The 14,659-nt window shown below is 28.1% G+C and overlaps 1 protein-coding gene across 1 annotated transcript; it reads right to left on the minus strand.

Annotated features, from left to right (window-relative positions):
• Nucleotides 1-8,966: 8,966 nt before the first annotated feature.
• LOC109789399 (alpha-L-arabinofuranosidase 1-like) lies at nucleotides 8,967-14,217 on the minus strand. Its single transcript, XM_083074092.1, has 15 exons — nucleotides 12,975-14,217; nucleotides 12,667-12,782; nucleotides 12,428-12,578; nucleotides 11,943-12,012; nucleotides 11,484-11,629; nucleotides 11,316-11,361; nucleotides 11,152-11,204; nucleotides 10,922-11,066; nucleotides 10,608-10,726; nucleotides 10,409-10,480; nucleotides 10,200-10,303; nucleotides 10,032-10,088; nucleotides 9,685-9,886; nucleotides 9,347-9,493; nucleotides 8,967-9,240 (listed from the first exon to the last, which is right to left on the minus strand). Exons 1-15 carry the CDS (start codon nucleotides 13,050-13,052, stop codon nucleotides 9,133-9,135), a joined length of 1,614 nt encoding a protein of 537 aa, XP_082930218.1. The 5' UTR covers nucleotides 13,053-14,217; the 3' UTR covers nucleotides 8,967-9,132.
• Between the last annotated feature and the right edge of the window lie 442 nt (nucleotides 14,218-14,659).

The following is a 14,659-nucleotide window of genomic DNA, read 5'->3' on the forward strand; positions in this document are numbered from 1 at the left end:
TATTCTTGTTTTATTTTCTAATTATTAACCATTAATAAAATACTAATTTAAAATCTTATCTAATTGTATTATAATATTTTCATATTAAATTTAAAACCAAATATTAGTATGATATTTTTTATCATCATTAATTTATAAAAATAAAAAATAAAAAATGAAAATTTTTAATAATATTTATTTTTTTTATCAAATATTTATTTTTTTACTATAATCTATTTAGTTTAAAAGCATACGCTACAAGTTATTTAATAAAAACTTATATTACACTTAAAAGATTGATCTATTTGAATAAAAAAGAATAACAATAATAATAATTATTATTATTATTATCATATTAAATTTACTATAATATATTGAAATTATATATACTTTTATTTATATTTTTAAATATTAAACTTGTTGATTTATATAATAAAGTGAAATTTATAAGTTTGTTGAAAGATAAATTCATATTCTATTTACATACTTTATTATAATTTTTTAAAAAAGAAAATATTATTACCAATATTAAAATTTAAAATATTAAAAAAAATAATGTACGCATTTCGTTTCCACATTGTATTAAAAGAAAAATATATATAATAAAAATTGTGAGAAAAAGAAAATCTTAAATATTACCTACGAAAAAATTCCGTAAGTAATATTTCATAGATAAGTAAACATTATCTAAGAAAAAAATTCCGTAAGTAACTAAAAATTACTATGGAAAAAATTCCATAGGTAATATTTCGTAGATAACTAAAAATTACTTACGGAAAAAATTTCGTAGGTAATATTCCGTAGATAACTAAACATTATCTACGGAAAAAAATTATGTAGGTAACTATAAATTACCTATGGAAAAAATTTCATAGGTAATATTCCATAGATAACTAATTTCATAGGTAATATTTCGTAGGTAATTAAAACATTACCTACGAATGTGACACCCTCTACCCCAACATACATATACAGTAATTATAAAAAATATAAAAATTTTCATCATTAAAAATCAAATTTCCAGTCACGTAAGGGTAAAGAGTTCACATTCATAAACTTAATCCAAATAACATGCCGGTAAAATTACAAAGAAATAAAATTGAATTTTCCAAAATACTTTAATAAGAACATCTTTAAACTAATTCTATCTATGTCCCGATGTCACATGTCCTATCAGAGCAAAACCCAACATAGAAGCCTAAGCTTCATCACCAACATCCTCAGCCTCACGTTGATGATCACCTGTATATCAAACAAGAGAAACAACACAAAAGAAGGGAGTGAGAAACATCTCACTCTGGCTCACGGTGTAGGAACACACACCGGATAGCCAAACACAAACAATACAGTTACCTCATAGATCAATCAACAACAATAGTTTATTCAATCATCCAAGTCATACAAATAGTAATTTATCATCATTTAATAATAAGGATGCACATGCATGGACACGGACTTCACATTATCATGCATGTGGCGCCAGTAAAACATCACATGGCATATTGCCGCTAGCAATACACGAAGAGTAGTCTAGGAGTACATGCCGGGTCACACCCTCTGCGCACTCTCACTAGAAGGATATACTACCAGAGTCTCGTCGGGATAGCTAAGCCGCGCAAGATACATCCCATGCACACAATGGGCGAGACTGAGACTTCCAAACCGAGCTATCCCCAAGGACTAATCCCCAAAGCTTTTACACTAGGGGGCCTTCTCTGGTGGTGTATTCCATATCGTACCCTTAAAACACTTATGCAAATGATGCATGTCAATCAAGACTATATGCATTCTCATATCACATTATCATTTCCCATGGTCATATCACATCATCACATTATCTCATCATATTTCATTATCACATTTCATATCTCATGTCTCAATCACATTTCACATTATCACATTATCTCATCATATTCACTAAGCCTTCACAGAGCACTTTAATTTATATCAAAACTCATTTATTTATAAAATTAAATACATATTTTTACATCTCATCAAACAAGGAATATAACAGAAAAATCAGAAATCAAAACAGAAAATATTTCATATTTTGCCTATTTCTCATAGGGTTTCCCGCAGGAACCCATAGAGATCTCAAGTCATACAATTAATTGCATATAAGAAAAATAATAAGCAAAACAGATACAATTGGGAGAAATCCCTCATACATGAGCATACATAAAAATACTGCAAACACAGGATTGGGGGCCAATCCCACTACCTAGCATACAATCCCACACCCAGAGCGAGGTTTCTCACTCCCCCCTTACCTGGATGAGCAGAAGACAAAGGTGTGATCTAAAGTCGTTCCTAAGTACTCTTCCTTAGAGCTCTTTGTTTCTCCTTTTTTTTTTCCTAACCGTTCAGAACGCAAATGAGGTAGATAGGGTTAACGCTACCTGACTCCTTAAAATTAATCCATTGGATTGGGTCAACCCAACCCATTTTCCTTCTCTTCTAACCCACTTCTCTTTTTCCTCAAAATAATTAAATAAAATAAATACATGTATATTATAAAATATTTTTCCTCTATAATAATAATATATTTCTGACTCAAAATATAATAATATAATTTCAATAACAAAATATCATATAAAATCAACCTTCTCTTAAAACATATAAATATTTATTTAAATATGCTAATAAAAAAAATACTTATTTAATACGTACAAAATAATTGTCCAAAAGAAAAATTATTTAAAACGTACAAAATAATATTCTTCTATAATTATTAAAATAATTATGACCAAATACCATATAATAATAATTACTATTATTATAATAATAATAATAACTATTGAAAACTGGGGTGTTACAACGAAAAAAATTCCGTAAGTAATATTCCGTAGATAACTAAACATTATCTATGAAAAAAATTTCGTAAATAATATTCCACAGATAACTAAACATTACCTACGAAAAAAATTCCGTAAGTAATATTCCATAGATAATAATAGTTTTTCTTGTAGTGAATACCTGAGGATTTGAGGGAATAAGCTGAAATGTGCGATCTGAAAAATGAGTAAACTTTGATTATAAATGTGAAAAAGAGGAGCGAGACTTTCAAAATAATAAAAAAATATTAAAATAGAACAATTTATATATATCGAAAATAGAGTTAGCAATGCCTTTTGTCAGATTAAAATTTGTTAACAATTATTATATTATGATTCTATTAAGACATAGCATACCAACTTGCAAAAGTGAGTTACCTGATTTCTTTTTCTTTTTTTTTTAAATGGAAAATATGAAGTCTTGTAATTTTTGAATTGCGTTTGGTTTGCGTGAATCAAAATTTTTAAGTAGTTGAAAATTGAAATTGGCAAAATTGAAATTTTTCGACAACATATATGCAAAATTTAAATTTAAATTTAAATTTAAAATAGAAGAAGTATAAGCATCAAATGAATAATTTAAACTGAATAGCAATTTTTGAAACTAACAAGAAGTACAGGCAATGGAAATAAAGTTGGCATAAGCATATGTATAAAAGAAGGGGGAAATAATGTAATAGACAAAAAAAAAAAAAAGTGTAATTTTTACTGGATTTCACTATATTTCACTCCATCCTCAATATAGTTATTTATTTTCATTTATAGTAAATTCCCCTCTTTTTCTCCTCTTAAAATGTTTATACTAATTTAACTTATCATTCAGAACTTTGCTTGTCTGCTTTTTGGATAGGCCAATTAGTACCTCCTTATTGCACCCATGCTACTTTCCCTCTCATCAAAAGATAAAATGCAATTCCATCTTACTGTTAGAGAAAATGACTAAAGTACTGTTAGAGAAATATAAAATAAAAGAGATATAATCGTTCTGGTACTTCAGAACTAATCGTACTAGCCATATGGAAAATACCATAACAAACACAACAAAAACTACATTGTAGTATTAAAGACATTATCAACACATTTTTATGGTTCTAGATCAATTAATCAGGCTAAGTTGGAATCTGAAGTGCTAAATATATAGGACAGCAATATTCCCAGCTAAAGTATCAAACAAGGTTCAGAAATGTGATTCTGCATAGGGAAAAAGTGAAACATGAGTGACTTGACATTCATCTGTGCTCCAGGTTACAAGGTAATATATGTGTATATAAAATTTGGACAGAAAAAATGTAGAAACTAACTTGTTATAAACCTAAAATTGAATATATAATTAATGACACTTAATGATTATTAATTACAAATATTCCAATTCCTGATTCAGTAAATAAAATACAATAAATATATGCAATTAAATCCAAATTTATACTCAATAAAGTGGGAACAAATCTGAGTATAACAAAAATCAATCATAACAAATATTCTAATAGAAGAAAATAAATTATGTTCACTACAAAACAGCTCTGGCAAGCAAATTAAATTGAGTCTTACAGCCAAACAATTTTTTTTTGCAAGTTTCATCAACTTCTAAGCCATTTCACTGAGCAATCGAGTCCTGAGAGCCATATCATCAAAAGCTTGGCGGAAGTGGAAAGTAATACTATCAACAATGATGATCTTTACCTGGAATTATGTATTTAAAAATAGATCACAATGGATTAGTTAAGATGTAACAAAACAACTGATCAAAAGGAAAAGGAAAGAAACCCAAAGCAAGAGTACTGCGATTGTCGACAATCCAATGCAACATATGAGGGTTAATACTCAAGGATAAATTCAACATGTTTGCTGGAAAAAAAAATCAATTTGATTGATGAAATACTATACTTACATCCTTATTCTCGATGATGAATTTGTCCAAGTAATTTATCAAAGCAATTTGCTCAGTGTAGCTGCAAACACGAAAATAGAATATATTTTCTAAGATATTATTACGGTGAACTTTAACATCACAAGCTTGAAAATCCTTGTGAAACTGGTGGCTGTATTTTGCCATATCTTCTATGCATAGCAATTTGGCTTCTAAAGAAGAGGGCAACGGATAAGGTCGAAACGGCTAGCCAAGCAAGGTTATTTTCATTCCTGCAATCCTCAAGAATAGCTCATGTTCTTTCTTCCGTTCCACTGTGTTCTTGATGCGGGTAGCCAAGAGAGAAGCAACGTTAATCATCTCATCTCTTCGCACTGTCTCGTTTGCGAGCTCCTTCTTCTTTCGCTTCAACTCCAGTTCCTGACTTGCTTCTGCTATTTGAGCTGGAGCTTTGGACTCGACGAGGTATTATAAATCTAAGAAGATCGAGGATAAAATTATACGTGTCAATTATCTAAGTTTCTCTTTCCACTTGTTTGACGCGTAACTAAAAAAGAAAGAAGATGAAAAGTGAGGAAGCTACATATGTAATTTTGCAGACACAAAAACATAATAAAAATTCATGCACTTTAGGAATTATTAGTAGCTAGGTTACGAAAAACAAATAATTAACTAATTACTAGTCTTAACTATAATAAAAAAGGTAATTTTTTCGATAAAAAATAGAAGTAAATTATATTCTAGTAATTTAAGAGTTATTAAAGCAATATTCAACTACAAGTTTAATAAAAAATATTTTAGTTTAGTATTAGTTAATAATACATGTATAAAAACTAGGATAAAAAAATTATGATGGATAATTTTATGACTTTTCTGAAAAAATCAAGTTAATTTTTTTTAAATAAAAATACAACTTAAAAATATATAAAGGAATCATAATAAATGAAATGTGGGAAGTGATGAATACAAAAACAAGTACAACCTACCGGAAACATGCTTCATTTTTTATTTTTTTGGTGAAAGAAAAGGTGAGGTCAATTGGGCTTAAAGTTCATCATAGCAAAATTTTGTTGTTTTACTCTAACAATTGGACCTTATTTTTTGTATGATCAATTCCATTTTATACTAATTGTAACGTGATAAAGTACACTATTAATTGTTATAAGAAAATTAAATTTTGGGTTTATAGGTTGGACTTTAAACTCACTTAAAGGAATATATCCGATTATAGGTTAAATTTTGGACTTTATTATATTTTGAGATAAAACTTTGGACTTTGGTGAGTTACACAAAATATAAGTTTAAAGGTTGGGCTTTGATAATTATCAAAAAGATTGATATTTATTTTAAAAATATTAAAAATAAAGTAAAAATAAAATACAATTGAATGTTTATGATGTTTTTTAATAATTAAATTTCTATTAATTGATTGACTCAATTAAAATATTATATAAATGACTTAACAGTAATTACAAAAATAATCTTTTATTATTTTTTAATTAGAGCTCGATTTATCTAAAAATAAATTAATATTGATTAAAAAAATCAATTGCATATTATATTTCTATCATATATCGATATATTGGTCTCTAATATAGCATAATTAGATACTAAAAAAATTATCTAAAATGAGTTAATAGTGACTAAAAAATCAATTATTATTTACTCGTGTATTTTAATTATTGACCAAATATTTTTGTGTCAAATAATTAGAAACTAAAAAATTTAGTCTCTAATTTTAGTGCATCTTAATACTAAAATATTGGTTTCTAAAGTGTTTTAATAGTGACAAAAAATTTTGTCTCTGATTATATTTTAATTAGAGACCAAAAAAGTTGTATCTAATTAAATAAATAATATTTTTAAACTATTAGCTACTAAAAGTTTAGTCTCTAATTACATTAAAAATATTAATGACAATAGAGATTGAATTAGGGACCAACTATAATCAATATCTAAAATAGTATTTAAATAAGTTGCTAAAGTGACTATATAAATTTGATCTCTAAATCACCTTCTCAAGAGAAAGTTCAAAGATGGAGAGAAACTCAGACTCTAGAGAGGTTTTTTTTCCTAACTTATATCTCTAAGATTTTTAAGAACTAAACTTATAAAGTTTAATTTTAAAAAAAAAACTTATATACTTCTTCTCTCATGATCAAACTAGATCTCTTCTATCAAAAACGCTTTAAAGCATCTAAAGACTTCTCAGAAATTTATTAACTGTTAAAGTCTCTTAACACCACACCTCAAAACACCACAACATATAATTATTGCTAAAGACAATAAGTAACAAAAACTTATAATATATAATTAAATGTTCAAAAAAGTAAAAGAAAAATGGTGTATCATATGGAAAAATATATATATTTTTATGTGGGAATGAGAAAAATCAACCTCAATCTTTTTGAAAGACTTACTTAAAATTGATTTAGTAATATATTAAAAATTATAATATATATATATATATATATTCAAATAATTTTATATTTACATATATTTTATATCATTTTAATTTATATATACATATTCGTTTTACAATATTATCTTTATCAATATATTATAAATATATAATTTTAATAAAAAAATAATTTTATTATACATTTTTATTATTCATTTTTCTTTAAAAAATATTTTTCCTTCATAAAAGAGAAAAAATGATTACATTAATTACAAAAAATCTAATAAATAGATAAATAAATAGATAGAGTGAGAGAGGGGAGGGGAAGGGGAGGAGAGGGACAAAAATGTATAAATTGTAAATAAAAATAGGTTAAATTAATCCATAAGTTTCTATAGTTTAAAACATTCTGAATGGATTTTTATTATTTTTAAAAATCTTGTAATTACCATTCACTCACAGACGTTGTTAAATTCTGTTAGCTTATGCTAACTATATTATGTGACATGATAATTATATTTTAATATGGTAATTAATTACCTATTCATTTCCATTTATTTTAAATGTTTTTAATTAAGCCCCTAATTTTATTATGCTTACACCATAACTTATGATTCCTTCAAAGTTTACATTTAAATTATGTATGCTTATTAAGATTACAAAGAGGTGTAATAGGTGAAATCCAGTCCCAAGCATTTTATATCTGAATTTCTCTAATACTTATTTTAATTTGCATATTTGTCACTTGTTTTAAGTTTTATTAATTTTAACTTTGAGTTTAATGAATCAGGTGTTGAATATGTGTGAATATATAATATGTATTTATTTTGTACTTTTCAAAATTAATAGAGAATCAATCAATCTACCTGGTCCCTGAGGAGACGACCTTACTCATTACTGTTACAAGTTGATTCTGGTACATTTGCTACGGGATCAACGGTACGTGTGAGAAATGTTATTGAAATTAATTATAACTTCTCTATCATTTGTAAATCATGATTTATTTTAGTTTCTATTTTTAATACATTTTGAAAACTCTAAAAAAAAAATCACTATTTGTTAAGAATTAAGTTTCTCCAATCAAATTATAAATACAAAAATGTTAAATAGAAATTGAGTGAGTCTTGCACAAGTTCTCGCGATTTGGATATTTAAAATCCTATCCATTATAGAACATGCTTTTGATTTTGGTACATTTGTAAAATCATTAACCACCACCATAGCCCAAATGAGCCCCTTTTCTACTAGCTCAAATAGCCCCCACAAACAATACCAGACAAAACAAGAAAACAATAAAAATAAAATTAAAAATAAAATAATAAATAAAAAAAAGCTTCCTTTATTGCTTTTCATTTCACGATTTTGAAATTAAAAAAAAAAATTATTTCATCGGATGAAATTTAAATTAATGTAAAAAGCTCTTTTTTACACCGGTTTTGATTTAAATCTGTTTAAAATGAGTTTTTTTACATCAATTATTTTATAAAAATATTATTATATTATTTTCTACCTCAATCACGTAATGTTCGTCGTAGAATATAGCAATGTCAAGTGATATTTTTGTATTAATATTTTATGTTTAAATTTTGTTTTATTTTTAGTTGTTGATTGATCATTTGATATTAAAAGATAATTAAAGAAGAGAAAATCTTAAAATAAGGTTTGTATGAAGACAAGGACTAAAGACATGGAGTTGGAAAACATGCTTTAGTTTTGATCCTAGTTGAGATTTTACTTGGTGCGCATCTATATATGATGTCAACAAAGCGGTAGTAAAATTAAAAATGATTTTAACTTTCAATTTTATGTTCTCAAATAAAAAAGAAAAAAAAAACTTATAGTTTGTTCTTCTTGTCATTTAAAATGCGAAAAATATAACATAAAATAAACGGAAATAACATTCTTCTTTAATTAACACAAACAGTTACATATTTTTGAGCCTTGACAACAGAACTCAGTATAATACTCGCACATCTTCGTGCTCAAACTCTTGATAATAATACATTTCCGCATAACATAAAAGATAGGCCACAAAATCTCTTGCTTCGAAACTATCTTCTTATCAAATTAACAAATAATCCAATGATGTCACTGTAGGGGGAGAGAATCACTTTCACGTTACTGCCAACCTTCCCTGGTGAACTTGTTTGTGGAACCACCTGTATTTAAAATGAGTAGTCATAAATGATTAATGGCATAGGCTTTTACATGCAAGGCTAATTTATGTAATGTATCTAACACAAGTACAGCAAAACCAAATTGTACCTTCTGCGGCTCTGAGAAGGAGTTCTCATCCATTACTTGGTTAGATGTAAGCACTGTGGCTTTAGTATCATAATATTGTTGCACGGTTGCGTTCAACCCAATTATAGAAATGCTAAGGCTCTCACTTGCTGTTCCAAAGTTTACTACCTGCAGAAATCAATTATTACTCCAGGTGAATATAGTGATAGTTAAAATCATTTACACCAAATATAAATGCTAATGGAAGATGAAAAATGAACTAGACCTAATCTAAAAGATGCTCATATTTGTTTCACTCTCAGACATTGCATATAACAATAGTCAGAATTTCAGTTTAGTTGAAAAAGGACACCTCTTACCTTTATTCTTAGGTAGTTTTTCTTCTCTGTAGAATTTTTCCAAATAATTGCAGATGCAATGAGTTTATTGGATGAATTAATTGTACTGAGTGTTGAGTCAAGAAATGTTGCTCCACTGGACTCAATGAAAAGTTTTTGCACCCAATAGCTTGGAGTTCCGTAAACCTGATATGAGTCGAACACAATTGCATCCGGAACCCATCTACATTGACACGTTTACACAATCTTGTGTTATTATGGGAACCATATATGTTGAAATCAACAATAATTCCCGACAATAAATTTTTAAAGTTCTTATTCTATGTTAAAGAGTATAAGTTTTCAAGGCAAAAACATAAGAAAATTACCTCCTGTCATTTATATTTGAGAACAGTGGTGCATAAGAAACCATATCGACAACATCACTGCATCGGAAAAAAAAAATTATATGTAAGAAATAAAAAACTTTATATGGTTAAGTTGAAAAACTACACAAAACACAGTACATTAAAAAAAGTTAAAACAAATTCGTAAACCTGTTTTTTTCCAATCCAATGAGAAACGCAGCTTCAGCCACAGCAGCCAAAAGACTTCCATTTCCAGCATCTTTTCTCCACACCGCATATTCACTAACAAAAGCCTGTAATCAAATTGAGCACTCATATATCAAATGACAGATAAATCAATATCGATAAATGATGAATTGGAAGAGTTCATAAAAATTTAAAACTGAAATTAATCAAACCTTTGGACCAGATCGTGATGTGTGATCGAACTGAGTAGACTTAGAAAACATGCCATTGGAGTCTGTGTAAATCTAATAAAAATAAAACATTAAGAAGGATGTGAGTAATTGAAAAACACAACAAGACAAGAAAACACTCTTGCCAAAGCTGAAGCAACAAATGAAAGTTCAATATGTAGTATCAGAATGTTATCATTACATGATAATCGAACAAATCAGCTGGATGATTTAATGGTTTAGTAGAAGCATCGCAATTTGAGATAATTTTAATATCAGGGTAGGCATATCTTATAGCATCATGGAACCTAAGGTAATTTCCTGATAAGAAACAAAAAGTCAAAAAAAATTAAATTAAATTAACAATTGAATTAATCAAAGTCGATCTTTAGAATCGTGCAAAATTTCAAAGGTGATCGATCAGTGATATAAAACAAGTTTTCATGGTTAACATATATATGAAGATCGCACTAAAATATGTGCTCACAGGATGATAAACACAATAAAATTGCATACCTTCATAATTAAAAAGACCACAATCTTCATTTCCAATAGCAACAAATCTCAAGTCAAATGGCTTAGGATGTCCCATTGCAGCTCTAACAGAACCCCACTTTGACCTAGGAGAGCCTTTTGCAAATTCAATGCCATCGAGAGCGTCCTTTTAATGCATAGATTTTATAGTAAATATAAAGATATAATTCATAATTAACTAAGAAGAAAAGAGCAAGGGAAGAAAGTTGTACTTGTACGTAAGGTGCTATGTTTGATGTATTAATTTCGTCATGGCGACTGATACCTAAATGTGACATTTAAATTAATTAATTAATAAAAAAAAATTCAAATACTTGCATGTGATTGTTGAGAACAAATTTCAATTGGGGTAAGATGAATGAATATATATATATACCAGCGTTGAACACCCATACGGGCAATGTACCAAGGTCCTCTGTTAGCTGTTAAAAAATATTAAATCATTATATTAATTCAATTAACTAAGTAGGATAAATGGTGTAAAAAATCAGAAGAAAAAAATAGGACAAATTCAATTATGTTATATATGTAAAAAGATACTCACTTGGAGATACTCAAAATAACCGATTCCATCGTCACTCCAATAGTTCCAAATATCATTAAAGTGTCCAGGTCTCTCTTCCCATGGTCCAACAGTATCTTTCCACTGATATTTGTTTTGCAGATAATTACCTTCAACATAAGTGCCACCTAATGCATCGCCATTCACAAATAGAGTTATTCCAAAGGTTACATGGAATTCGACATATATACACCCTTGCACACAATGCCCTAATTACATGTGAACGGGTGAATACAACTAGATCAGTTTCGACAACTTTTTTTTCCACCATGATACATTCTTTTAATTACTTATAACTGTCTAGAAACTGATTTGTGTTTTTACACATTTAATTTAACTGTTTAGGCAAGAATGCAGCGTATATTGTTCCCCAGTATAAATAAATAAATAAATATATTATATAGCAAATCCTCACTCTGAAAGCATAGAATTTCAACATACCCGGAAATCTAAGAATTTTTGGTTTCAAATCTGCAACCATTTGGTAAAGGTCCTTTCGGAAGCCATGACCCTGTGACAAGAGAAGAGTGAAATGATATCAAGGAAAAGAACAAACAAAATATAATGCACTGCCATCATTGGGTATTGAGAACTTATTATAATAATTATTAATTATTTTATTACTGAGAACACGTGAAAACTACTACTATGATAATTAATTTGAATAATTCCTTCTTTAGGATTTTTTTTTTGGGATTAAATTACGATTGTAATTTAATGTGAGATCAAAGTTTATTTAAATTTTCAATAGTAATTAATTACCAAAAATTTGGGTGAACTATTTTTTCCCCAAAATAATTGATGACACTTTAAATTATTGTAAGACAAAATAATTAATATTATATCTTACAAAATTAAAGTAATGGGGTTTTCATCTTTAGCCACATTTGTTCATTTATAAGGTGTGATTCTTTTATTCTACTAACCAAGTAAGTGTCCAATGGCAACGCTGACACCTGGTCTAACAAATAAACCCCTTGGATAGTAGTGGTTATTTGAAGACTTGAAATATGATTAGTAGCTTTTGCTTCCACTATTATCTCCACCCTGTTCCATTTTGCACCTCCATAACCATACCTGTCAAGAACCATCACAACAAATAATCTTATGAATATAGGTTGCAGAATCTCTACCACATGTCTTCTAAAGAAAAAAAAGAACTAACTTGATATTTGATGACACTATGTTAACATCAACACCCGTGAATGAAAGTTGAAAATTAAGTTTTCCTTTTGATTTAACATGATAGACCACCTTGTACCTCTTCCCTTGCTCGATATTCTGATGATCATTGAAGAAAAAAAAACTTTTAGAAAGATATACATTAAACTAATAATAAATTTGTCATTTCTTAAGAAAAATAAAGGTGTGACATTAAGTCTTTATTTTCAGATTCATTTCTGCTATATTTAAACTTACATAATAAAAAGAAAAAATATGAAAAATATTTATATGTATTAATTATTTTCTTACCATGCCCCAGTAACCAGGGTTAGAGACGCCAACGCCACCAGAAGGGCAAGGTGTGTAACCACCACAGTGCACCACCATTTGTAATGCAGCTTTATTACGCTCAAAGCAAGATGAACGGTTAATTGATACAGAAATCAACGATTCATTTCCAATAATTGTCCAAGGATAAATATTTAAGGTATTGTTTGGGCCTCCAGCTTCAAAGCCTAAAATTAGATTGATAATAATAGAAAAATATCACTTAAAATATATTGAAATCTAAATGAAACATTGAACTAGGAAGACAAAGATGAAGAATTGTTTTTGGGATATGGATATAACCTCTGTTGCTAACAAGTTCTGCCCACAGTCCCCCAGCGGCAGCATGATTAATCTCCTGAAAAATAAGTTCAAAGAAATTGATGACCATTTTAGAAATTGAATTTTTTTTTCTTTTTTTCTGATACTTGTTTTCTATAGGTTCATCTCCTGAAAAATAGGTTATTATGTAATACATCTTTAGAAATGAGTTTGGTTTACCTTTCGTGATTTGGTCTATATTTCGTTTATTTAATAAAGAAATTTTGTAAATATTTTAAAACATGTGTTTAGCTAAAAGGAAATTTTCAAACTCCAAATTTGTTTCATTTGCATTAATTAGCAATTTTAAAGTTGAATATTGATGCCATGCATGCAATGCAAGGAGAATAATTTGTTGCATTACCTCGAGAAATGCTCCAAGAAAGGTGTCAGGAATTCGCCTTGTAGTGGCTTTGGTAGCAGCATTTACAACTAGCGTTGAGTTTGCATCAACGTAGCAATACTGAAATGCAAGAAAATAAATCACCAAGGAATACAACATAACACCCAAGGAACCTTTGGAAGAACAAAACACCATTTTTTTCAAGATTTTAATGATATCCTTGTTTAACAAAACGATCGTATATATAGGCAACGAAATTGTATAAATTGTAAATAAAATTAATTGTCTTAAGGGAAAAAAATAATTTTAAGAAAAAAAAACTAAGAAAAAACTACTTTAACTACTTTAATTACTTAAAATAATCTTATCTTACCGAATCATCTTCTGTATTAGTTGGTTAAAAGCAAAAGCGTTAAATACTTTCATATTTTAAATTGGTACTTATCTAAAGTCTAAACTATTAACGATGTACGTCATACGTGAACTGTCAGCGAAAAAACATGGAGGATAATTTCAAAACATTTTGTTTTTGATAACTGAATGGATAATTTTAAAACACAAAATTGGAAAATGAATATAGGCTTTAAAACATAAACATGGAATTAAAGAATGCAAGTGGAAAGATTCGTTCCAACTTACATGTTGTAACAATAATGTTTTTCCATCAACAACAAATCATCTACTCGTAATATTGTTGAGCATAAATCCTTAAAAAATTTACTTAACTCGGTAATAGGATTCCATACTTAATATGTTAATGCACGAAAAACAATGGGTAATAGTCTCTCCATAAAAACATGACAATCATGACCTTTCATTCCATAAAACTTCCTTTCTTCTATGTTTACGCATTTATGCAAATTTGAGACATAATCATCAAGCATTTTCAACTCACTAACCCATTTGCAGACAACCTTTTTTTGTTCATTGGATAAAACAAACTTTGCCTTAGGCTTTAACTCTTTTCCATTAGTATGCACTTATAGTTCTAATTCACGTCGTC

Source organism: Cajanus cajan, chromosome 4 (assembly GCF_000230855.2).
Source record: "Cajanus cajan strain Asha chromosome 4, NIPB_CcT2T_4, whole genome shotgun sequence".
Classification (NCBI taxonomy): domain Eukaryota; kingdom Viridiplantae; phylum Streptophyta; class Magnoliopsida; order Fabales; family Fabaceae; genus Cajanus; species Cajanus cajan.